The sequence below is a fragment of the Fusarium sambucinum genome, chromosome II (assembly GCF_050947815.1).
Source record: "Fusarium sambucinum isolate potato_lamoka chromosome II, whole genome shotgun sequence".
Taxonomy (NCBI): Eukaryota; Fungi; Ascomycota; class Sordariomycetes; order Hypocreales; family Nectriaceae; genus Fusarium; species Fusarium sambucinum.
In genome coordinates this window covers 1161382-1187556 of record NC_139293.1, presented here as the reverse complement: position 1 = coordinate 1187556, position 26175 = coordinate 1161382, and the positions used below count along the sequence as shown (strand labels likewise).

The 26175-nt window shown below is 47.7% G+C and overlaps 7 protein-coding genes across 7 annotated transcripts; 4 read left to right on the top strand and 3 right to left on the bottom strand.

The window, feature by feature from the left end:
• Positions 1–29: 29 nt before the first annotated feature.
• Positions 30–788, bottom strand: FSST1_007187 (uncharacterized protein; the record flags this gene model as incomplete). The annotated part of the gene is made up of 2 exons (XM_083223945.1): positions 30–595; positions 647–788. 2 exons carry the CDS (start codon positions 786–788, stop codon positions 30–32), a joined length of 708 nt encoding a protein of 235 aa, XP_083083148.1.
• An 815-nt stretch (positions 789–1603) lies between these two features.
• On the top strand, positions 1604–4585 carry FSST1_007186 (uncharacterized protein; the record flags this gene model as incomplete). The annotated part of the gene is made up of 1 exon (XM_083223944.1): positions 1604–4585. One exon carries the CDS (start codon positions 1604–1606, stop codon positions 4583–4585), a length of 2982 nt encoding a protein of 993 aa, XP_083083147.1.
• Positions 4586–5165: 580 nt separating this feature from the next.
• FSST1_007185 (pectin lyase fold/virulence factor) lies at positions 5166–6439 on the top strand (the record flags this gene model as incomplete). The annotated part of the gene is made up of 2 exons (XM_083223943.1): positions 5166–5712; positions 5766–6439. The coding sequence occupies 2 exons, from the start codon at positions 5166–5168 to the stop codon at positions 6437–6439; spliced, it is 1221 nt and encodes a 406-aa protein (XP_083083146.1).
• A 1906-nt stretch (positions 6440–8345) lies between these two features.
• FSST1_007184 (major facilitator superfamily domain-containing protein) lies at positions 8346–9952 on the bottom strand (the record flags this gene model as incomplete). The annotated part of the gene is made up of 2 exons (XM_083223942.1): positions 8346–8775; positions 8880–9952. The coding sequence occupies 2 exons, from the start codon at positions 9950–9952 to the stop codon at positions 8346–8348; spliced, it is 1503 nt and encodes a 500-aa protein (XP_083083145.1).
• Positions 9953–15568: 5616 nt separating this feature from the next.
• FSST1_007183 (uncharacterized protein) lies at positions 15569–16771 on the bottom strand (the record flags this gene model as incomplete). The annotated part of the gene is made up of 1 exon (XM_083223941.1): positions 15569–16771. The coding sequence occupies one exon, from the start codon at positions 16769–16771 to the stop codon at positions 15569–15571; it is 1203 nt and encodes a 400-aa protein (XP_083083144.1).
• Positions 16772–17731: 960 nt separating this feature from the next.
• FSST1_007182 (glutathione S-transferase) lies at positions 17732–18867 on the top strand (the record flags this gene model as incomplete). The annotated part of the gene is made up of 3 exons (XM_083223939.1): positions 17732–17743; positions 17800–17949; positions 18001–18867. The coding sequence occupies 3 exons, from the start codon at positions 17732–17734 to the stop codon at positions 18865–18867; spliced, it is 1029 nt and encodes a 342-aa protein (XP_083083143.1).
• A 1468-nt stretch (positions 18868–20335) lies between these two features.
• On the top strand, positions 20336–21972 carry FSST1_007181 (heme peroxidase; the record flags this gene model as incomplete). Its single annotated transcript, XM_083223938.1, has 2 exons — positions 20336–20474; positions 20522–21972. 2 exons carry the CDS (start codon positions 20336–20338, stop codon positions 21970–21972), a joined length of 1590 nt encoding a protein of 529 aa, XP_083083142.1.
• Between the last annotated feature and the right edge of the window lie 4203 nt (positions 21973–26175).

The window sequence follows — 26175 nt, the reverse complement described above, 5'->3', positions numbered from 1 at the left end:
TCAATATGCTAGATTGTGTGTCTTGAGTATTAATTTGAAGTGACCTTACCACTGGCTTCAATGACCTTCCATGCTCTTCCAACAACAACAACATCATCACCCTCCTCCAGCGTCTCTTCGCCCAAAATCTTCTCGATAGGTAATTCCTCATTACCCATCCTAACCGTCCTCTTCCATCCACTCTCCATCCACTCCCACCTCTCCAACGCAATCTCATCACCAACTCTAATCAATCCCTGCGCATACCTTCCCAGCCTTACAACACACCCTCTCACACCCTTCTCTTCATCCTCAGTCTGCAAAACCAACGCTCTAACGCCTGCCTCTCCCGGCACAGCAGTCGGTGTAGCATCATGCCAGAGTTCCTCATAAGCCGTATCAACACCCGTATCCGGATCCACCATACTTCCTTTCTCAAGTGTAAGATCCTCGCCTGGTTGCGGGTACATGAATCCTGAGTCGTTTACCAGTTCACGAGAGGATATCCATTGAAGAAAGGTTGAGTGAGATGCCAGAGCACCTGAAGGATCGGGCTTACGAGTTGATACTGTTGTACCAGCTATAGCCCAGTCCAGACGGGAAAAAGGTAACTTGTCTGAGTATGTATTAGCTGTAGCCCTGTAAGTATGGGATGAAAGTGTTCAACCGGTTGAGTCATCGTCTGATAAAAGGACTCGGAGATCGACGAAGCGTTTTAGTCGTGGACTTGTGATTACGAGGGTTGTTGTTGGTTCGCTGGGTTCGTCGGGGAGCCAGCGGATGAACTTTCTTATAGAAATTGTGCCCATTTTTGTAGTAATTTGACGTAAGGTTGTTGTTGATGATGATGATGAGTGAGGGAGGTGATTCGGGTTGAGTTGAGTATGAGGGGTGAATGCGGGGGCGGAATATGAGCGGAATGAAGGAAAGGTCCTAAGGCATTGCTCGATTTGGATAGCTTCAGAAATATCATAAATACTATGCAATGAATACATTGAATGCAGTTTATTTTTTTGAGCTGAATCAATTAAGAGAATTTAGTATTATTTTTAAAAACGTCAAGCTGTTTCTTGGAATCACTCAGCTGCCTACTAACCTACACTACCATAGTGGGAAATTACAGGGATGGATCGTTGGCACCAAAACTTGGACCCTGAAATACTTTCCGTAGTCCCATCAATTCCGGACTTTGACATCTCGAATAGCAAAGTCAACACCAGCACAAATAGAAACCGACCCGAACACGCCACTTGACCGGAGAAAAACCAACGTTGGACCCATCGGCAGTTTTTTTCTTGTTTCGCTTATTCACGAGGCGTTCAATAGTTTCACGGACCAACCCAATCTAGACTCGGTTTCGAAGCGAAAAAGGAAACCACAGCGGAGCTATTGAACAGCAGCTGAACAAATCGACCAAAACACCATGACCAGGACCGTTGGAAATTTCCAATAATGTCAGGGGTGATACAGGGTCTTCGGGAGAGGCGGCGGGAGGCAGACGTCTTTCGATGGTGGTATATATCGTGGGCTTACTCAATGCCGGAAGCATTCGTCTCTTCACCTGTCTTTTGTTCAGTCTTTCGTTTCAAGCCTCTTTTTGGCTTATCCATTCTTTACTTACAGGATGCGGTCACTATCTGCCCTCGTGGCTTTGGCTGTTGCGGGTTCGTTTGAACTCGCGGCGGCAAGCAAATGCAAGCCTTCTTCATCTCTTCCGGTTGACACAACAGCTCAGTCTACTTTCATCACCGGCGGAACAGCAACAAGGTCAATACCTGCCTCCCAAACTACCGAGGGTCCTATCATCATCACCAATGCTGTGACCAACGGAGACTTTGGAGGTTACGACCCTTCCGCTGACGGCGGCATTTATGCCTTTCAAGCTGGCGGCAACGCCAAACTTCTCCAAGGCCTTGGACACCCAGGCCCAAGTGAAGAAAGGAACTGCGTCCAGCTCAAGACGAGTCCCACTCGCAAGCGACAAACACCTCCCGAAAACCCGTGGATCCAGCAGCAGCTTGAACAACTAGAGCCCAGCGACTACACCGTTCGTTTCTGGTACGCCGTGGTCAAGAACGATTTGGCTGATACATGCCGTATCGAGGGTTACTACGGTGGCGAGCAGTTTGGCGCAACTCCTTACTTTCCTGTTGTTAGCGATAATGGTGATAAGTGGTTGGAGTTTGTCGATAACATGGCTGTTACGACAGATAGTGGAATGATTCGATTTGAACTCGTCTGCGTCAATGGGGGCTCTGCGGAAGCTTACTTTGACCAGGTCTTTGTGTCTAACAAGATTGGTGATGAATGGGTTGATGGTATCTCGCTGTTCTTTCCTACTTCTAAGCATGCGGCTACTGTTGGTCCAGTCCAGACTAGCACGGCTCTTCCTGTTGACACTGCTGTTACGAGCAGCAACGACGCCGAGACTTCAGATATCCCTGCAACCCAGTCATCGGAAGCACCCACTACCACAGATGAAGCTTCAGTAACCGACAAGGCAACTGAAACAACCTCGATAAATGCAACATCCTCTACTCCTACCAGTACAGACGATGAAGTTACTCCATCCGGTCCCAAAGTCTGCGCAAAACTCGGAGCTGGCGCTGCTGGTAGAGGTTGCGCCAAGAGACCATACAGCAGCAAGCAGGGCTACAAGCGATTCGGCGGAAGCAAAATCACCAAGGAGCAATGTGCTGCTCTCTGTCTTGCAGACACAAAGTGTCTGAGTTTTGAGTGGCTCTACTACGGTAGCGGCTGCGCAAACACATGTAATCTCTTTGCCACGGAATTAGGCGACATACCTACCAACGGAGGTTCCGACGCTGCTTGGGCCTACGACCGAACCTGCATTCAAGGGGATGAGTGCTCTGAACAACCTGCTGGAACTGTGTGTGTTAACGTCAATGCTGATACCCCCGCCAAGTCCTGTACTCAGATGCAAGGTGTAGCCAAGGCGTGTGCTAAGCCTTTCCTCACAGCCCCTACCAGGGGAGCTTGCGGTCTTACTAACGAGTGTCGCGATCTTTGTGCCAAGTATCCTTCGTGCAAGTCTTACTCAGCTACTTTTGGAAGCTGTAGTTTGTATGATGCTAGGTCCTCCGAAGTTGCAGAGCCCGCAAATGCGTATAGTTTCTTTTACGATATGGACTGTCATGCTTGTGGAGCAGGCAACGCTTACTTTGATTACATTGCCCGTGGCCAAGACCCGGATAGCGTGCCCAAGTGGACATGCCCCGCCGAAGAGAAGAAGACGACTTCGGCTCTGGCTGTCTCGACCACTGCTGAGCCGGTTGTTGTAACAACTTCCAGTGCCGAAGCAACCACTAGTGCAGGCCTAACAGAGAACGAAAACACAGTGACCACAACTGCGCCAAGCTCTACTATCGCACCCCCTTCTGCCACAACTTCCATCTGCCCCAACGGTGTTCCATCCCCAGGTCTCTGCTCTAGCGCCAACCCAGTGCCATCAAAGGCACTCTGTGGAAAGCGTGGCTGGCCCCAATTCATCGACGCCTACGGCTATGGCCTTGATGACCGCCCCAACCAGCGCTCCATCGAAGATTGTGCCCTCATTTGCAAGACTGATCACGGATGTTTGGCTTTTGGCTTTGATGATAGCCAACCTAGACTCAAGTGTCTTCTCAGTTCATCCGACTTGGAGGATGCTTCCGTTGATGAGAACTCTGGTAGCAATGCTATATGGTACGATATGAAGTGCATGGACTGCAAGGTGTGCGGTGAGGAAGAAACTGATCCTACGCCTTCACCACCTGAGCTGGGCTGCGAGGTTCTGAGTATCAATGCTGGCTGCAGATACAAGGAGAATGGCGAGTGGCCCATTGGTAACAATGGAAGGGGAGTTACTGGCTATACCTGTCACAGCAACGGAAAGGTCACCCTCGGAGAACCTTTTTCAGCAGATACCGCAACCTGGCCACGACAAGGGTCTGAGATCCAGTGCACGGAGACATGCTTGCAACTCGAGAACTGCAAGTCCTCGGCGTTCAATAGAGACACTCTTCGCTGCGAGTTCTTTAGCACATCTCTTCAAGACGCCGGGTATAGGTTCCGCGACGGTAGTAATGTGTGGTATAACGACAACGCATGCTTTGACTGCTCAGGACTGTGCAAGGAACCTCAGCGGGAGGAACATACTGGGACTGAGAGTGTTCCTTTCTTCCCTCCGCCTACTGAGGCTCCTACAACTATGAGGACCTCTACCCGCCCCGCGGGCGAAGAACCTCCAACTAGAACTACGTCCGCTGTCAAAGAGGTCACTACATCAAGCGCCCCACAAACTGAGTCCACAGTTTGCGCAGTACCCTTAGCTTCTCTCAACGACAGCGTTACGTGCGGTCTTCCAGGCGTGAGCAACGCAGCACAGTCCAAACAGATCGATGGCTACTTGATCAAGGTTATAGGAACATTGGAGAAATGCGCCCTTGAGTGTTTGCACATTGCGGAATGCAAGGGCTTCGTCTTCCAAAAGGACACTACCAAGTGCAATGTTTTTACAGTTGGAACTGCTGAGCTGGAGTTGATCTATCATCCCCCATCGGCTGATCGATTTTATGATAGGGATTGCTTCAAGTGTGGACCTTGACGGAGTCTCGGACATTTATCATGATATGTTATACGGACGTGCTTCAATAAGGCTGGGCAGATGGGACGAAATGTCACTTAATTTAGTAATGTCTTTCGTATAAATCTTGAACAAACTTCGTATATAGGCCTCTAAAGCGATGCAGCATTTCTTCAGCCAAGCATATACTCCACGTCATATCATCCGGTAATAAACCCAAACTACCATGATGAAACATAGCCAAGCGTCGGTTGTTCAGCGATAACCGCCCAGACGTTTCATTGTTTCCACTGTTTGTCTGTACAATATGGAGAACCGCTCTCTTGGCGCCGGGTTGGTCGGCTGCCCAGGCGGGAATATTGCTGTCCTCCAAACATAGTCCGAGGTATGAGGCTCCTGGACATTAGAGTTAATTTTAAGGATACTTCAGTTTCTTGGCCGTGGAGAATATCCATTTGTATATATATGGCCTCGTTCTTTCGATATGTTGCTGTATTGTTATCTCACTATCTTTCACTGTCCATTCTTTTGATCAGTTTGTTTTTTACCTTCATTCTTTTATCTAGTCTATCGTTAACACGGCCGTGCCGAAATCATCATCATGAAGCGATCCGTTCTCATCTCTCTTATCCCCGCGGTTCTTGGTTGTGCCAACATCAAGTCCAATGCATGCGCCATGTCCGTCGCAGCCAACGTCGCCGGTTGCGCCGACGTTAATGACTCTTCGTCTGTTCCCGAGTGGGCTTCTGGTTGCTCCAAGAAGAGCTTGATCAAGGAATGCGAGTGTCAGTACACCGCCGGCGGTGATGCTGAAGCTCCCGCGCCAGCTGCCGCCTCTACTACCCTTGCTACTCGTGTTGCTTCCGCTGTGCCTGAGGCTACCGCTGAGAAGCCTGCTGAGTCTGCTCCTTCTGCTGGTGGCGCTGTCGCTGGAGGTAGCTGCGGTACTGCTGAGGTCGATCAGCTTGTTGGCTATGGTGATGGCACCACTGGAGGTTCTGGCGAGCCTGTTGTCGTCAAGTCTTGCTCTGAGCTCAAGTCTGCCCTTGGAAACGGTGGTGTTATTCACATCGATGGTCAGCTTAGCGGCTGTGACCTTATGGAGGTTCCCAGCGACACCACCATTGCTGGAGTTGGCTCCAACTCTGGTAAGTAAAGACTGTCCCAAAGCAAAGAAACATATACTGACAGACACCCCTAGGTCTCACCGATAGTGGTTTCCGCATCAAGAAAGTCAACAACGTCATCGTGCGAAACCTCAACATGCACAACCCCCCTAAGGGAATGGACCTCATCGACATTGAGACCTCAGCCTACATCTGGATCGACCACAACGTCTTCTCCTCCGAGGGTATCTCTGGCGACAAGGACTACTTTGACGGTCTCCTCGACGCCAAGCGCGGCTCCGACTTCCTCACCTTCTCATGGAACAAGTTCGTCGACCACTGGAAGGCCAGCCTGATCGGCCACAGCGACAGCAACGGCTCTCAAGACACTGGCAAGCTACACGTTACATACCACCACAACTACTGGAGCAACATCAACAGCCGCGCTCCCTCTATCCGCTTCGGAACCGCGCATATCTACAGCAGCTGCTACGAGGACCTCCCCACCTCTGGAGTCAACTCTCGCATGGGCGCCAAGGTTCTCGTCGAGGCGACTGCATTTGTCAATGTCAAGAGGCCCATCATTACTAACCTTGATTCTCGCGAGGATGGTTTCGCGGTTGAGAAGGATAACCTGTTTGAGAACAGCGAGCCGGCTATTACACAGGAGCAGGAGTTTACGCCTCCTTATGAGTACACCACTGACCCTGCTGACTGCATCTGTGAGCTTGTCAAGGCCAAGGCTGGTACTGGTGTCATCACTGCTTAAATGGAGAGTTAGGCATGTCGGCCGCTGGCAGATTGGGTGTCTAAAGAGATAGATGATTACTGGATTTCTCTTCCCACAATCAGTATTACTTAGATTTTAATTCTAGACACTTCCCATTGGCTCAAATCAATCGCGTGCTGCCCCGTTTTACGTGCTTTGTGATATGAAGGGGACCTTGATCGTCTTGGTGACTTGATGGACGCGTTGGATATGGCTCTGGCTGTACTCACAAAGCTCTTCTGAGGAGTCACGCCTGGCCTGAGAGGTAATGAAGGCATTGAACTGACTTGGACTTGGACTTGGCAGAGTGCGACATAACCCCTCGACCACGTGGTTGACTACATAGGTGCAGATCCTCGGCTTCATCCGAGTCAATGTTACTACACATGACACTTGATCATCAGCATACTATCTGTTCCTGGTAAGTCCTGTTTACAGCCTCCACGTCTTGAATGAGGGAATTACATACCGGCAACTAAGATCTATTATGTCGGCGTTGAATCAGACGATACGTCAGGTGAAGAGTAACTTGTTGTAACGTATACATTCCTAAACTCAGACAAGCATAATTGAAACACACAGCGCCGAAATATGGGAAGACAAGTTGGAGATATCGTTATGCGGGGAGTCAAAATATGAAAGAGAAACAAATTTGGAGAAGCCAGAAATCTCATTCTTCATCTTGCAATACCCGCCTAAACTATTTTCTGATATCAAGCTTTACTTCACTACCGGCTAAATGCATTGTCTAGGTTGGATTGTCTCGTATCCAACGCCAATTCGGTGGTGGCAGCATTCCAATTCAAGCTTTCGGGAGATTAACCAGACATGGCAATAGCTGCTGCTATTAAGATACTAAGATTAGTTCGCAGACAGCCATCTATTCATACCCATGACTAGGTTGCTTATTGACTTCTGTATGCAGTAATCATCCGGGAACAGGGAGACTGTTCCGTCTGTTGGTGGGCATTTCCCAATACAGCCACCACGATAATTCGCAAAAACGCCATACTTAAAAAGGCCAACATGGGACAATACACCTCCGATGCCCTGGTTATAAAAAAGGGAAGTGGTACAATACAAAGTTAATGCGACGCAGGTAAGAAAATACGACGATCAACGGGTGGCTACTGGAGCTGAAAGAGTAGCCCTGCAAGACAAGAACACAACATGTGAACAGAAATAAACATCCGGCTTTGTGATTCGGTAAGCGTAATTAATACCTTTTACTTAAGCTTATAGGTTGGTTGTCGATCCTCCACCTACTGGAATGTCAAAGTGCCACTTCTTAGGCTATCGCGACGACGTGTCTCAAAGGATCGACTTTATCCAAATCTTACAAAACGGATAAGACGGCATTCTTGCTGCGACTGGGGTTTGGTTGGCAGATCTTCATCTTGATCTTTGTCCCATCCCTGTCGCTGCTGCAGGGTCTAGACTGCTATTGTATTGCAAAAGGTCCCTGTACGATGCGAGTGAGTGGCTTTTCCTTCCGACGGGTTAGTCTTTTTATGTCTCTGTTGGTTGAGTTGTTAATTCGTGGCTTTAATTGTGTGTTTCGTGTGCAGGGCTGCAGTAAGCCTCCTGCAGCATAATCCTCTACTGACTCACTAGATAAGCAAACATCACTGCAGGAAAACGGAGGAACAGTATTGTCAAGAGCTCTAACCATGAATGGCTTCTTCGTAATATTGAGATGTCAAAACGTCTAAGTCTCATAACCCGACCAAACAAACTCTAGAGAACATATTTTCCCAAAATGAAAAGCCTTTTCATACTCTAGGCTCTTTCGTGATTTCATGACCCATTTCGCTGTGATATCCAAATAAATGCTTTATATATGTAAATAGTACGATTATCTTGTAAGATGTTCTGCAAGATATCGCCTCCGATACAAGCCCGTGCTTTAAACGGTATATCGGAAAAAGGTGGCGTTGTCACCAGAGTTCTGCTCCAACTCCTTCTCGGCGCGGGTGTACTCGTGAGGAGCCTTGTGAGTCTGGTCACGGCGGGCGTTCTCGCGGCGGAGGTAAAAAGTCATGAAGATGCTGAGGATGCAGCTCATGGTAGTGGTAGCGACGAGGGTCCAGTGGCCGCTTCGGTAGTTGGGAGCGTCGTCCTTGCGGTAAACAAAGCCAGAGACAGCACCACCAAGGTTGCCGAAACCGACGTGCATAGCAATACCGACACCACGCTTGAGAGAACCACCGATGTTGTTGCCGTTCCAGGCGACACCCTGGGGAACATTGGGGTAGATACCGCAGGTGATAAGGAAAGCAGCAAAGTACTTGGCGCCGTGGGAGTCGACAGTGGCGAGGATGATGAAACCAACGATACTATTCAGAAAGTGTTAGTGAATCTGTTGTCCTAAACAAGCATGCCAAGTCGGGAGATCACCCGGCCTAGAATCTTGGCATATTGGAGAAGTAGAATGACTTACGCGACAATACAGAAACCAATCATGTAGATACCACGCTGGCCGTGTCTATCAGCAGCGAAACCGCCGCCAATGGTGAAGAGACAGGCGACAACGTAGGGAGGGACAGTCATGAGCTGGGCAACCTCGTTGGTGTAGCCAAGACTCTTGACAATGGTGGGAAGGAAGATGGAGATGGAGTAGAGAGGGGTGTAGATGCCAATGGTAATGATCATGTGAACCCAGATCTTCCAGTCCTTGAGAGCATCCTTGGCGAACTTGATGTCAAAGGCATCAGACAGAACAGAGCGATCCTCTTCAAGACGGCGGATAACCTCCTTGCGCTCAGTGTCGTTGAGAAACTTGGCAGTGTCAGGGTAGTCGTGCATGACAAAGAAAGCCATGATAGCAAAGACAAAAGTCAAAAGACCCTCAATGATAAAGATCCAAGCCCATCCATCGAGACCACCAACACCGTCCATCTCCATAACACCACGGGCAAAGAGACCGCCAAAGGCACCAGCAGCAGTGGCAGCAGAGAAGAAGATGGCCATGCGAAGACCGCACTCGTGGCGCTTGTACCATAGAGTAATGTAGTACGTGATACCAGGGAACAAGCCACCCTCAGCAAGACCAAGAGCCATACGAGAAGCGAGGAAACCGCCAAAGTTGTGAGTGATACCCATGAGGGTGGTGCAGATGGCCCAGGCGACCATGATGGAGGGAATCCAGATGGAAGGGCGGAAGCGCTTCATGGCCATGTTGGAGGGGATCTCGGCGGCAACGTAGAAGGGGAAGAAGACGGCGACGGCGATGTTGTAATCCCACTTGCCCGTCATGCCTAGGGACTCCTCGAGACCGGCGAGCTTTGCGTTTCCAATGTTGGTTCGGTCGAGGAAGGAGAGGAGGTAGAGGAGAGCAAGGAAGGGGAGGAGCTTGACGTCCATCTTGCGTAGAAGACGCTTGGTGGTGGGCTCATCGAAGATCTCTTGTGAGGCATCCTCGTGAAGAGAGACAGCCTTTTCAAAGTCGACCTTGTCGGTGGATGAGTTGTCCGTTTGGTGGAGAGCCACCTTGTTCTCGCCTTGAGGGAACATTGTGGGCAGAGATTTCAGATGAGAAAGGGAAAGAGGAAGAAGAGAGAGACAGGGAAGTGTCCTCAAAAGGAGAAAGAGGATGAGAGAGGAGGAGACGAATACTTCTGATCTGGAGAAAGGATCTGGGGGGAAAACCTGGGGAAGGGGTCAGACTTTATACCGGGTGAATGTGAGATGAGAGAGTCCATGTCCATCCATATCAGTACAATGCAATGCTGCAATACAGGCTTGTCATGTTTGGGTTTTGCCATTAGATTCATGGCTAGCCCTTTTCGCAAAGCCTCCGTAGTGGTTGTCTCTTTTTACTCCACCGCACGAACGGCAACTAGCAGACTAGCAAGGGTAGTTAACTTGTAGACCAGAGATAAAGTATTACTGCAATCTCAAAGGTTAAGAAGGATGACCTCCAACTTTGGGGAGTGAACAAGGATGTACTGTACTTGCAAGGGACTGTGTCTCTCCACTCACACCCACTTCCCCATGTGCTAGTCGACTTTTACCCCATGCTCTTAGTCTCTCTCTATTGTTCCCCCGCCCTTGACAAGAATGGGACAACGCCCGGAGACTAATGGCCGACCCCCAAAGGCTCGCTTCTATCTGTATTTTGCCAAGACGAATCCACACTTGTCCAGACCTTGATCCGTCTTATGTGTGCAGTACGGATACGCGAGAGCAAGGCAGAAGACATCGAGAATCGAGTCTTTTTTGGCAAGGGCTGGCTGTCTGGGAGTACCAAATGTTTCATCGTACGAGGGTTTGTAAAAAATGTGTATCTGTTGGTGGTCTTCTGCCGATCTTGTACGAGTAAGAGACAAGTCCAAGAGATTTCCAAGCTGTCAGCCAAGCTCGACAAAAAGCTTGTCCCAGAAACATCCCTGACTGTTGGGATGTGCCAAGTCGGTACTGGGCTAATAGCCAATGCGACCCTCCACCAACAACGGACTTTAGAATGCCAGGCTGAGATGAGGCCAGCCAGCCAGCACGCACGCGTAAGATGAGCAACCTGCCGTCCGTACCGACGGATTCTTGTGCCTCGTGGTTGAGTAGCAATGAGGTTGGTTGCATTTTCTGCATATCAAGATTTATTTGTTTGTCTGGTCAATTTCGACAGCTGAGAGATACCGAGACAGAACACGAAGGTCTAGATTCGGTGCGTCGTAGAATGTACTCAGGCACGAGGTTCCATCACGTAGAACCGACACCCAAGTCGGGTAGTAGCAAACACGTCCCCCCAAGTACATCTCCATCAAGATCTACGATAGGAGATGTCAAATTCATCAGGGCAAGACGCTCTTCTCCAAGGAATGCAAAGACTGTACTCCAAAGAGCCCCAAAACGTAGGGGCTTGCCTTCAACGGCTTCGGCTATCGTGACAGCCGTAGCTCATATCGGATCAATGGAAGACGTCTCTTTTTGACCTAGTTTGGTATTTCTTGAGTTAAGCTTCCTTGAAAGTCTTGGTCCTAGAGGGAGGGAGGGACGCCACGCACATGGCAAACCGCGTATGGAGGTGTGATGAGTGAGGGGAAAAGCCTGGATGTTTAGAGATGGGAGCTAAGAGATGGTTAGCGTAGTAGATAAAGTTCCGTGAGAAAAAGAGATTGTTATTGTCGCGATGGTGGTTGGTAGGGAAGAGTAATCTCTGACCCCATACTCGTTTTGCGGGGGAATACTGGCCCACTACAAACTTGGGCTGATTCCCGCGCTTATGTGTCTTTCCTACAGGGGCCATTAGTGGATACATGCCCCGAGGGGGTTGGGACCAGGGCTTGTCCGCCACTGTTTTAGAAGGACATGTTGGTGGACAAGATGGGACACAATCAACTCCATCGACCGGTCGACTCCCGAAATGGCCCCATCTAATAAAGAATCTGGGGAACGGAAGATGAAGGGATTTGAGTAAATAGATTCCGGGGAAGCCTGTTTGAATAGAATACGGGGTGCATTTTGACATGCGATCCCAATGTCAGCATCAAAGGCTATACCAAGATCAAGTATATATGGTGATGGCTTCACTTGACTGGTGCAATTATTTGGAGATATCGCTATTGTTAGACCTCCGCACGTCCGGTTTATTTGTCATATTATCCTCGGCTAAAGCCCAAAGCAACATTCTCCAAGTAGGTCTGTCTCTCGTCTCTTACCGCCTAAACTTGGAGAAAGGACAGTTCCCCAAAAGCAGAACCAGACTGACAAGATGGAGGGTAGAGTACAAAGTAAAGTACAAGGATTACCCCCTTGTCGCAGTAGGCGCAGCACACTAACTGCATACTCTAACCAGGGACGTGTCGTATCCCGGCTAAGATACCGGATGTTGCAATTTGTGTTTTTTTGTTGAGTGGGGGATAAAGACAAGGACATCAAATTCTGTTCATCACATGGCATTGGATGATAAACAGTTTCTTCTCTAGAAGCGAGTTAAGCTTGATGGCAGTATCCACTGATCCTCGACGCCGGTGTTTTATTAGAAGCCGAACAGATACGGTACATATCTCGGATGCATAACATGAGGCCATATTATGAATCAATGGTCTGAGGATGAGTCAAGTACCGACAGAATCTCACTCTTGATCTCAATCTCATCTCTCTTGCCTCCATCACTCCGCATTCTTTACCCCAGACATTACTAAAAAGAACAGACAAGCAAAGCAGTTGAACCGGGAAATAAAGTCCTCATTAGCTTGACTCTACTGACTCTTAGCTCACGTCTCTACTCTTTTCTCGGCCTTAACCGCCCCCAAAGCAAGTCAATGACACCATCTTTAGCGCTATCCTATCAGCACTCGTCATGCCCTGAAGTGATGCTCCCAAAGCCACGTTTTCCCATGTCAGATCACCCACCATTTGTTTCCGCACTTTTTGCCTCTTGTCGCTGTTTCATTCCGCACATGATAAGGCTAATTCTTCCTCACCTTCTTCTTTCTGTCTTCTGCTCGTCATCGGTTTGCCGGATGGCATTTACCCCGACATGCGTGTCGACGCTTTTGCTTGTTGATATGTCACTGCCAATAACAGTCTTTTTTCAAGAGACAACCCTCCATATCGTGTCTGACACCTCGTTACTCTTGTCCACGTTTTTGACATGTGGAATCTGCAGATAAGCTGTAGACACGTAAATGTGTGCCATCCTGTTGGGTCTACACATCTTTGAAGACAGTTGCATCAGACCATTCTCCAACAATTATATGATCCCTCCAACGCCAATGCTTGGCCCTGCCTAATACTCCGAGCTATCCGTACTTTCTTCAAAGCCCAGACCTTTACCCTAGATTGCGGGGATCTTGGCGGAGAGTTTCTCCTCAGTACTTACTAAACGACATGAATTGGTGCAGACGTTAAGCTTGGCGGGATGTTTATTAGTGATCGAAACTCTGTTACGTTTAAACCGTCCAACGGCACTCCCGATGGACGTCGGGGATCAAATTGTTTACGACTTCTTCCCACACACACCACTTCGGTCTTCATTGTCCAGACCCTCTTACCCCAGTTTCAGCTGTGGCAAGCCAACCTTGCAAATATGGGATCATGGTTGCCTTGTTTTAGTGCAAGCCACTGTGGGCGGCTAAAGTTGACCTTTTGGTTGGAGTCAAGATACTAGTTTATTCTCAACACTGCCCAGTTCTCTCGTGAAATAGACTTGGACAAAGTACGTGGCTCTGGTCTTGAGAAAAGTCTTATCGTCTTTACGACACCAACTTCTTTGACAATGTCTCTCACTCGGCGAAGCTCCGAACATGACTGACAGATCCCATCATCATATCCGATGGCTGAAAGACTCACCACAATACTAAAAACAGACTTCAACAATGCCAGCCAAGCCTCTACCATGTTGGTGCTGTAGACCTACCCCGTGAAATTGTTGGGAAACCTGGGGAAGTCTGGGGGTATCCCTTGGGGTTCTGATGCACGTAGTGCATTGATAACGGTTACCCCAGATGCATGGACGCTACCAACTGCTCGGCGAAAGCCCGTATACCGAGGCCAAGGGCCACAATCATGCCATGAATCAGGGGCCAAGAGAATCAGTTGTAAATCAGGAGCCCAATTCGAATTTCCCTTTCTGGATGAGTATCTGCACACCATCTACGGTGTTCTGGACTTGAAGATGTTGCAGTCCCTCCAGTCGAAGCTTTTGACTTGATATGTGACTGCTGATGACGGAGAACTTGCTTCGCTCCTTTGACCAACATGGTTGGATTTAGTGATATACTCTGAGCTTTGGAGTAAGTTCTGGTGGTCTTGAAACAGATTACATGTCGTGTTCCTTTACTGATTTGACTAAAACTTAATCGTAAGGGATCATGACTTGAGACCAATCCAGAGCATTACTCGAAATCCTTGTTTATCAGCAGAATGATTCCCCATTTAATCAAAATTATCCTGAGCAATCATATCAGTCAGATTGCCAAAAAGCCGTAACTTTTGGCCTGTTTCATGCTTCGCCATCCTCAACCACCAGTGACACTTTGTTACACCAGTAGCTCGAATAATCGATAGATTTATCATTAGCACTCTGAAAAACCATAAAACGTCTTTATCTAAACTTAAGCAGTAATTTCTTTAAGGCGAACATGTTTCTATGTTGGTTCGGCTGAGTGTTGGACTTGTGTCCTCGGACGAATGGGCCGCGGTTAGAGGAAGACAACCGGACCGAGGGAATCGATCAATCCTCTATTACCAGCAACTCCTTCTGGATCTTTTGTCCTGGATTTTCTTCTCTCTTTCTGCTTTTTGAACGTATGTTGTGCTGGGAAACCTCTGCTTCTTTCATGAATCATGGTAGTGAATAAGCCAGTCGACTCGATCAAACACGACACTACTTACAAACGGCGCAATCCTCTCTACCCGACCTACTTCTGCACTGAGGGAGAACCTGGATTGAGTGTTCGGCTTACCGAAACGACAATATGATCCATGACCAGCCATTACATATCATGCCAAGTCTCTGATCTCCCTCGCCGTCGATATCCTGTCCTGTCGATACCACCCGATATACCGAACGTACCTCCATGTCTATCCTATTTTGCACTTGAACGGGATCTTCTTGAATGATAAAAGAAAAAGACTATCCTTCTGTTTTCTGGATTTTACAACAGATTATGAGCATTCACTCACAAGACTCGACCTTCGTCAGAGAATTCTATTAAACAGCTAACAGCCCTGTGCCGTCTCGATCCCGGCTCCTCCTTGCCTCCGAGTTTACGTATCGTTGTCCACGCCTGTCTGAAACACCGAGTGTCACCCACCCATCGATGATCTTTACCGAGTACTGCCTCCTCAATGTCTTCCACAAGTCTGCCGAATCTTGGTTGCTCATGGTGTTGCGCAGAGCGTGTACAAGATTCGGCAACACGGCACTCATCGCGTTACCGACATCGACGATGGACCATTTTTAAAAGTTGCATACAAAGATAATGGATAACCTTGATACGATACAAAGTACAGATAACTGTAAGGATAAATGTCGCTGAAAGAACAGTTGTGATACCCAGATGTGCTGATGTCGATACGATAAGGACTTGTTCCTATTTAGCTTGATTGGTATGCAAACCCGTAAGTGGTCTCCTAACGTAGATTTCTCTGACTAAAATATGCAAATACAGTCCACGTTTTTACCTAGTCGAACAAATTCAAATCTGAGTCGGATAGATCTGATGAACTTTCCGATCCCACGATCGTTGATGGCCGGACACGCGGGACAGGCTTGTCCGCGTAGCATACTTCGCATGAAGGATGGCCATGACAACGCACTGCCCATGGCTTTCGTGGCCTGATAGTCCTTCCAGGCGCAGGCTGGCAGGCTAAGACTCGAAGACGTGAAGAGCCGTCCGGTCTAAATAAACTCCGTTCGATTATTCCAACCAGGTCGAATGCACTATGATTCTCGCCGTCATAGGCTCTATCGTAGTCACCAAGATGCCATAGTACCCCGATGTCTTCTGACTTGACTTCTGTATAGATGCAGTCACCTGAACGGAAGACCTCTCTCACGGTTGTCGGTTCTGCGGCCGTGTTTGGGGCTGGCACTAAGCCATAGTCAACGAACCAGACAGTTCTCTGCGTGGCCTTGAGCAAACGGCAGCATGCGTCCACGACCCCGCCAAAAGACGCTTTTAGTTCTTTCCTTCGATAATGCACCTTTTGTGAATAGAAATTGTCTATTATAGAACAATCGTAGTCCAGTGCGATATTTTCTCCGACGAAGCCGACGAAGCTAGGCTTGACCTTGTGGCCGCGCCGGTTGTCGAAGACGGGAAGCTGAAAGATACCATTCGAAGCATGAAACCAATCGATATTTTCAATCATGTATAGATAACGAGAATCTAGGTGGACGAGATCTCTCTCGTAGCCTATAGTAATGTGTTTGACAACCCCGTTGTGGTCTGTGTACGACGCCGTGTGTGTGGTGTCTTCCCGGCCAAGACATTGACCGGGCATCGATGTGCGTTTTGGGTGATAGGGAGACTTGATATGTGACCACCATTCGTTCCTCTTGAATCGTCCCTCCATGGCATCGCGTGAATTCTTGCAAGCCGTCCAGAGACCACTATCTGACAGGTAGATAGAATCATTAGGAATACCTTCTACGTCTTCCGGAGATACGGTCAATGAAGAGCAGGTAACAAGTCGCGAAGCCCCACCAGATAAGCGTTTGGTGTTTTGTAAGCGTAAGTGGTTTCGATTTGTATGTCTGAGAGGAAAGCCGGCAATGGAGAATCGATGAACATGGCGATCACCCGACGGGCGAACAGCAGCTTCCCAGATCATGATTTGGATCTCTTTGGGGAAATGGAGGAACAACGGGAAAGTAGCATCCATAATGCCGCAAAGGGATATGTGTAAAGATGTTTTCTAGGATCGATATCGGCACATGGGTCATAGCAGGGGAAGCTGGACAGGTCAACTGACGGATGCTTGGTACTTCAATCGAATGGTTGACTGAAAAGCGGTGTTATCAGGCTGTGCCGAAGGATGGAGAAGTGGAAGTTTTTGTATTAGTCAAAATAAGGTTGTTCGCGAATTTTACTGTTGTATGAGTCTCAGCCACAGAGTGAAGGATGAAGTCAGTATTAGACTTTGGAAATTCACATATAAACACCGTGTAGGAAATCTGGGTGGCTTCTGCCTGAACAGTTGGCTGAAGTCTTCTGCCAGCAAATGCGTTGCTATGATTGGACAATGACTGGGTCATGTGTCAAGCAGTTCCATTCCTTGCCAAGTAGACATCGAGGAGGGGTCTGAGTCAGGATGCTACATGATAGCATCATAGAGACGACATTCTCTTGCCTATTTTCAAGAGAGCTCTTGGTACAGGTTGATCAATTGTCACGATACGAAATTCGAGTCACTATGAATGAATACAAAGAACATGATCCTATTCGGCCGGTGTTGTCGGATCCGAAGGTATCTTCCGCCGTGCCGCACGGGAGCTTACTCGACCTTCCGACTTTAGTTGCTTGATTATCAACGATCAAAAGTACATACGTGTGCCTTTATCAGAGGATCATATGTGCGGGGAGGATGTTGAATTAGTAATTGCATCAGTACTCATTCGGATGATATGATTGTTAATCCAAATATCAAGCGCATATATATACATTCACCCGGAGCCAGGACTAGGCATAAATCTGAGCGTGCTTCTCCCTCTGATTATTCCACTTATCTCGAATATAACTTTGAATGTTACGCTCTTCCTTTCAGCTAATACAAAAATTATATCCTCACTTCACCTTTGCCCTCAATTACTCTACCCCAAGAAAGAGCATACACAGAATCGTCATGGGCGATCAGGTCAGTCCATCTCACTCCGTCATAGATCAGAGTTATCTGGATTAACAAATTTCAAGGTAGATGAGATTAGGCTCAAGCCAACTAAAGATGGCTCGTTCATTCGCCCTACGAGTAGCTTTCGTCACTTCATCTCGAACGAACCAGGCTCTCGATTCCCAGCCGAGAAGGACCGATACGTCCTCTACCTCAGCCCAGGCTGTCCTTGGGTACGTAGCATTCTATCCCTTGACCTACTTTTCACTCTAATAAATATCTAGTCTCACCGTGCCATGATTATCAGAAGTCTCAAAGGACTCGAAGACTTGATCGATTTATACATGTGTTCGCTCCATATGGGCAAGGAAGGATGGATGTTCGAGGATAACCCAGAAGCAGCCAAATACGGATCCCTTCCCAAAGATCCTCTCTATGGATTTGATACTCTCAAACAGCTGTATCTCAAGGCCAACCCAGATTACCAGGGACGATATACAGTGCCAGTGCTGTGGGACACAAAGACGCATACCATGGTGAGCAACGAGTCTAGCGACATTGTTAGGATGCTTTCTACCGAGTTTGACCATCTCCTTCCCGAGGAGCGTCGCGAACTCAGCAGGCCCGGAGATGGATTGTACCCAGAACATCTACGACAAGAGATTGATGACCTGAACGAGTGGACTTACGAAACCCTCAACAACGGCGTCTACAAAACTGGCTTCGCAATGTCTCAAGCTTCTTACGAAGAAAACGTCGATAAAGTCTTCAAGTCACTTGACCGCTTGGAAAGAGTTCTCGACAAAGGCCCATTTCTGCTCGGCGATCATATCACTGAATCAGATATTCGGCTGTATCCAACTATTCTTCGCTTCGATGTCGCTTACGTCCCGATCTTCATGTGTAATTTAGGCACCATCCGAGACCACTACCCCAACTTGCACTTGTGGATGAGGAGACTTTACTGGGATGATAGTACCAGGACTTATGGATCATTTAGGAATACGGCTTCTACTTGGATTGATCAGTATAAGATTTTGTATTCAAAGTCCAGACGTCGGGTTTTGGGCTTGAACGATCTTGATATTGTTCCCAAGGGGCCCCTGGTTTCGATTCATGCGTTGAGAGATGGAGAAGCATTGCAGGACTAGGGAAAAACAAACACGAGACACCTTTTGCATATTTTTTCCCTCGGGATTTCAAACGCAACACCAACTAGATCGTGTGGGTATCTGGAGGTATTGGTGAATCACACAGTTAAAATCTAGATAAATCCTGGTAGTGTCTCATAAACGCTCTTTTAGTTTATTAATGATAATACGTTCGTGTCTAACTATTACCTCAGTACTTTATGACTGACTTTTATCAACAGAAATAGTTTCTCTCTATAAAAAACGACTTAGACAGCTTCTAGTTTTGGATACAAGAGATCAATATCCTGTACCTTGGTCACCCAATCGTAATATTCGGGCTATTATGGGTGATCTTCAGCGTCGTATTCTCGGCCTTGTGGAGACTATTCCCGCGGGTACTGAGTACATGAATGTATTTTGGGACGGAGTTTATCAGATAGCCTAAGGCTTTTTGTGTAGTACTCTCAACTATTGCCTTTTCTAGTAGTTCGATACAAGTGTGCAATTTCACTCATCATATGATTTTCTAAATCTAGAGAGAAGCTTCTTTTCATGGTTGATTCAACAATTGAGAGTTTGGCCATATTGTTTGTCTACCCTACGGCATGTACAGACGAGTCAAGGCGAGTGCTCAGGTCTCCTGCATTCTTCATTCTAGATTTGCCTTTATATGTTCTAGCATATCCATAAATAAGGATGTGACGTCCAGGCTACTGGCACTTTACTAAATGCGGATAAGTTAAGCCTCTGAAGCCGTGTAGATGTTTTCATCCCGGTACTTATTTTATCTGAGCGTAACGCACGGAGTATAAGATGGAATGCGCGCATCTTTTGCATGACTTTTGTTCCAAGAACGGTTCTCAGTGGATTCACAGCTTTTGCTAGAGTTGGGGAATAATTTGTATGAGAAGAGATGACAGGAGATGCGGCGATGCCTGTTGGATATGCATTATTGACTATATTTTATCTCTCAGCTTGCCACTTTCACCATCAAACACTTTAAGATCTAACTCATGACCCCATAACTAGATCACCATCTGATCCACGTTAGCAGGGAAACTACAGTGCTTTGACAAGTCTCGGCCGGCACTGAGAAGCCGACGGCTAAAATTAGACGATTGAGCGGCATTGACTTGCAAGCATTAGGTTGAAATCAAGTCCTTACTATTGGCTCGCCTTGCGTTCTCGAATTGACCCCTGACAGTATTAGCGGATTTTGACCACAAAACCCACTCGTATTTCTTCTGGCCTGGACCCTTTCCTTGTTGATCACACGGCCTGTCCGCCTCTTTTAGGCTACGGAGTGGAACTTTTCCATTCTACATTTTCTCGTATAGTCCGAAATTGCCTGCCCAATATGAAACAGCTAGAGCTGAGGTCTTTGCGAATATGAGGAGAAATCTAGTATAAGACAGCTCACATATCGTAGTCAATGCAATGTTTCCTTTAGCTATTCATCACTCACATTCGTTCTATCTTGCCCATCATGAAAGGCCCTTCCACTGTCGCTATTGCTCTCGTTCCCTTCACAGCTGCTAAGCAGCTTGTCTGGCCCTCAAAGTTCGATTATCTTGAGGATCTCCAGTACAACCAGGGTGGATACAACAAGTTTGGATTCGCTGATGGTAAGTCGTCACGAATAGTTTTTATTGAACATGCTAACAGTAAACAGCTCTGATAACTTGCACCTTTGGCAACAGCCAGCCCGGACGACAAAACTCTGCCGAATGGATCCGAACTGCTTTCCACGACGCTGTCACACACGATGCCAAGGCTGGTACCGGTGGTCTTGACGCTTCCATCTTCTGGGAGACCACCCGTGCTGAGAACCCTGGTGACGCTTGGAACAACACTTTCGGATTTTTCAGTGGTTTCCACAACCAGCGTGCTACTGCCGCTGATCTCATCGCTCTCGGCACCGTTGTTGCTACTAAGGGATGCTCCGGCCCCGACGTCCCATTCCGAGCCGGCCGTACCGATGCCGGCAAGCCTGGACCTTCCGGTGTCCCTGAGCCTTCCACTAACTTGAAGGAGACCTTTGCCGCTTTCCAAAAGGCTGGCTTCACCAAGGAGGACATGACTGCCATGGTTGCTTGTGGCCACGCTCTTGGTGGTGTTCACAGCGTTGACTTTCCCGATGTCACTGGCATTAAGGCTGACCCCAACAACGACACATCCGTTCCTTTCCAGAAGGATGTATCTAGCTTCCACAATGGTGTCGTCACTGAGTACTTAGACGGAACCACAAAGAACCCCCTTGTTGTTGCCAAGAACAAAACCCTCAACTCCGATAAGCGCATCTTCGACAACGACCGTGCTACCATGAAGAAGCTTTCTACCAAACAGGGCTTCAACACCATGTGTGCTGATGTCTTTGCCCGCATGATCGACACTGTCCCCAAGAGCGTGCAGCTCAGCGACGTCATCTCTCCCTACGACGTCAAGCCTTACGTTGACGAGTTGTCCCTCAACAGCAAGGGCCAGATCGTCTTTAAGGGTGCCATCCGCCTCATGACCACCAACAACATCCGAGACGGCGAGGATCTCATCGTCCAGCTTGTCTACATGGGCCACGACGGCAAGAAGACCACTGTTCCCACCACTAAGGCTATGTGGCAGGCAGGTAGCTCTTTCGGTTCCGGTCAGAACTTTGTCAACTTTGAGTTCGACACCACCATCAACGCCAAGACTGGTATCACCAAGTTCTGGATCAAGGAGACCAAGAAGTCCACCAAGGTCAGCAAGTCCCACGACAATCAGGGCACACACGGTTACAAGGTCGATGACACCGTTCTCTACCAGATCCATGACTCTTGTCTTACCGGTGAGAAGCTGCCTAACGCTCCCATGACTATCACCGCCGTTGTTCGAGACAGCCAGGCCAAGAACGCCTTGACTCTCAAGGCTGTCGACAAGGTTCCCCAGACGGGAACCATGGTTCCCAAGCTCCAGACCCAGGTTGTTCCCTTCAAGGCCACTGGCAAGAAGCAGAACGGTTACACCACCTTCAAGGCCTCGACCAAGGTCCGCGACAATGGCATTTGGTTCGATATTGCGTTGGCTGGAAACGCTGCTGCTGGCGTTCAGTTCCAGGGAACTCTGGCCTTGTCTGATTGCCCTTAAACATGCCATACCCAAAGATACATATAGACTTGATAGAACTGGAGTTTGGGGGTTCCCATTAGCGATTTGCATGACTTCTATATCTTAATAATACCCAAATGGTTGTGACTTGTTTTCAGTACCGCTGTGTGATATGTGAGACGTCCTATTTAAATATCATTTCTTCTTCGTACTTCTATGTGATTCTCAAAGTCTAATACTGACTTCATCCCTCGCCCAGTCAACATGCAATAAAGTTAATACAGAAGCTTCTTCCTCCCTCAGAGCTATAAAAGCCCGCCTTCCCCCGCCCTTTCAGTTTTCTTTTCTTCCTTCTTCATCATCCGAGTCCATGGGTTTCATCCATCTCTGTGAGGCGATTAGCTGAGAGTGGATTTTTGATAATTGAAATCTATGTAATGACTGCTCCTACTTGGGTTCGCCTGGGTAGGGAATCTTTGGAACACTTTTCCTTTGGGATCTTTTCTTTCATTGCGATCGGTCTTATATGGACTGGCGTGGAGAAGGAAGCGCAACGCATCATCGAGCACCCTCCGATCCGAGCCGCCCGATACCAACCAAACTGTCAGCTAATGAACCGGACGGACTTGCCGTCTGTTGATTGACTGATTGTTGGGTTGTTATTAGGCAGTTTCGAGGGTGCTCGATGGTGCGTTACGGGAGGAAGAAGTAGCTAAATCCAATGATGATTTGCCATTGTAAAGGAGTTTTGGGGTGATCAGCAGAGACACCAGCAATATCTTCAAGTCAGACTGATAAAGCTGGATGTAGGTGTGTGTCTCCACGGCACATAATAACAAAGCACTGGCCAGGAAGCAATAGGAGTCGGAGCCCCCGGATTTGACGAGACAGATATGGGTTATTTGGTAGAACCAGTCTATTGCAGCTCTCATGGTGTCGTATATTTCTTCGCTTGTAGTTTTGTCGTTTAAGGAAGAAGACAGTGTCCGCCATTGTCTTGCTAATTCACATTTTTGCTGTTATAGAATTTTGTTGAAGTCTTGTCTGAAAGCATGACCTTGTGGCCCTATGATATTGTTCTATTACCGAAAGTCTACTGTTTTGGGGCATCTCGTTACTTCATGAAATGATCGAAATTCTTAAACCATGCAAATGGTGTCGTATATTCTTAACAAAATGTGATCCTATCAGCCCGCCGCGCCATGTCACCGGCACGGGTAGTTTCTTCTCAAATTAATGGCAGTTGTGGTCTTGTGAGCTGTCTCGAGGCCGAAAAGAGGACGGTGTTCGTGTTCCGTGCGTCCAGATCGAATGGAGTAGAGTGATGCGGCTGGCGAGCGGAATGTCCAGATTTCCACCAAAACGGAAGGAAGGCTTGAAGCTAAAGCTACCAGAGTTAGAGTCTGTCTCTGTCCATCGATGCTGAGTCTTGTGGAGAGGTCACTGAGCCTTTTGCGCGACCTTCTGTCCCGCCTGAGGCTCGTTGTAGAAACCCTTGTAGAAAACAAAGGTCATGACGGGGAACAGGATAGCCGTCCACAACCACTGTGTTGTGGTAAAGGAAACTCTGCCAAACAACATCTGTCAGAAACATTCGTCCAAGTGCAACGCAAGAATCAATGAAGGTGTAGGCTACCTACTGCTGATGTGCCATCTTGGAATGTTTGTGGTGAGGCTCGAAGGGTTCTGAAGAAGGAGAGGAAAGGATGAAAAGAATATTGTGGGAGAAAAATAAAACACTGAGAGTAAAGCCTCTGTGACTCGGTTAAGCCCTGAGAGATACGCGTGAATGATTAAGTTGCCCCATCTTCAGGAGGTGTAAAGTCAATATTTGTTGATTGGGTCAGAAACATCACGACCGAAATCATAAATGGGCGAGCACACGAAATTAACTCAAATAAATGTCCCACTGGAGTTTTGAGTGGTGTGCTGTGTGTTATGTAGCGTTATCAGATAAGTGTTACAGCGTAAGCGGTACCTAGCAATGATCTATTTGTTGAGAAATCAGACGAGATATTAACAGAGAAGCTCACGAAGCTCAGCCTTGACTCTGACCTTAATAGGAGAGAAATTCAGTTTAGGAAAGGCAGAGAAAGTGTAGGAAAACCAGCTGTACTCCAGAGAATCCATATGTATCGGACAGCATCATGGCCACAGAAGGGTACAACCTGCCAACCTTTGAGTTTGGGCGTCTTGCCAATGGCTCCTGACTACGATAGCTTCAATCTTGGGACGGCGTGACAATCATCCGACAGAATAAACCAGGTATGAAAATCCCATGGAGTTCGTTGCTGCTCCTCCAGCTTTGCCATGTAAAAAATCATAACATGTCACAAAGAACATGAGGAGACTACTAGGATGAAGTATCTTGAGATTTAGGATTTCGACTTTATTATTCAGTAGTATCAGCTTCAGATGGTACACGACTAGCATCACTGGAAAATAGAAGTCCGCAGTCGTCTAGGTCAGTCCTGTTCAACTTTAGGCAAAGCGGGCATGGATGAGAGCAACGAACTTATCGAGGAGTTGCCGCTGGCGGCCAAGTTGGGCCGGATCTCCAAGTGAGCAAAGTATACAACACATTCGTGGCCTAAATGCTAATAGATATTGTCTAGATGCCGCAGAAAACTTTGGAAGCTCAATCCATCTTGTCACTGGTCAGTGGGCCTTGGGTAGCCACATCAACGCAATGGAAAATGGAAGTCTATCTCGCGAAGTCCAACAGCTACCAGCGATATTGAAAAGCACTGCCGATTTCGTATTATATACTCTTAACTCTCCGTGGTTAGAAGCCGCTGGAGCCGGGTTCCTGTAGGCGCTTCCATTTTCTTCCTATAGATATAGCTATCTCTTCCAACCCTAATCTCTTGCACCCCTTCCCCTCTTTTTGAAGGACAAAGCTGAAGATACAGATAAAGATAAAGATAAAGTCAAGGGCAAAGTCGAGGGACAGTTAGGTCGTTTATACCAGCCCGTTTCTGGTTGACTTTGATGAGTGCCCAGCACCAGAACAAACGCTCACGAGCGAAGTCCGTGTATTTCTCGAATGCTTCTCCCAGATGATAGAAAAGGCCTTTTTTATCTCTCTTTCCCCTATCCTCCCTTTGACTTTGCCTTTGACCTGAAAAGACAAGGTTCAGATTAAGGACAAAGTCAAAAGAAAGACGAGGAGGAAGAGAGATAATGAAGGCCTTTTCTATCATTCGGGAGAAGCATTCGAGAAATACATAGACTTCGCTCATGAGCTTCGTCTTTGTCCTTGTTCTTGTTGTTGTCTCTGTAGTCCGGTCTGTTCTGGGAGCTTTCGTCTGCAAGTCTTAACTTGGCATAGACTTTGCTGAGGATATTAGCTGCCTCCATTGAAAGCGTAGATGTAAGTTGTTACGGGGGGCACTTTGCGGCTATCCTGGGCGCTACGTGCTCTGTATTCTTGCAACGCTTGATACTGCCTTGATCGCCTTGGTGTGCAGCTTATCCGGAAAGCTGTTCTTGCCAATTGCAATGCCCGGTATCGTGTTGTATAGGATCTGCGAAAGCGGTTAGCAATGTGCAAGAGACCGGGACTGACTGACTATAGATGCTTTTGCCTGCTTTCCTTTGCTTGCCACTAACTACTCCTTGGAGTAGTTTATCTTAGTGGGTTGAGCCTGACGAACATCTTTGACAATTGATTTGCCAGTTGATCGAGGTCGCAAGAGGAAGAAGTTGCTGCTGTCTGTGTAGTGCGACAGAAGCTTCTTTTATGAGTCACCGACATTGTAGGGCTTAACCCATATAAGTCACGCCTTAGTTGGAAAACTCAGTCTTGAGAGAACCTTTAACTTGAAGACTTGTTGAGAATTTAGTCTGTCTAGACAGATTAACCTTCATTAAAAACCTAGAGGAAATTGAGAAGGCCGGGCAAAAGTATAAGTATCTAATCGTTAAGAAAACACACAATCGACACGGCTAGACCCAAAGACCACAAGTACCGTTCTCACCTATCCTAATCACCTTGGCGTTACGGACAGGTGCTGGTACATGTTATATCCAGAGAAGCAATTACACTGGTATCTGGACCATACTGTCGTTAGTGGTTTGTGGCGGAGCCAGCCGCGCCTCTGCACAGGTCGACTGTATTTGTGGTCCGAGCGCCTTAACCAAGAAAGTTGGCCATCAAAACGAACATCAATCCCAAACTTAAAACCTTGTTTCCTTCTCATTGATTTTCTCTCCAGTCAAATTAATTTATTTCTGTTAATC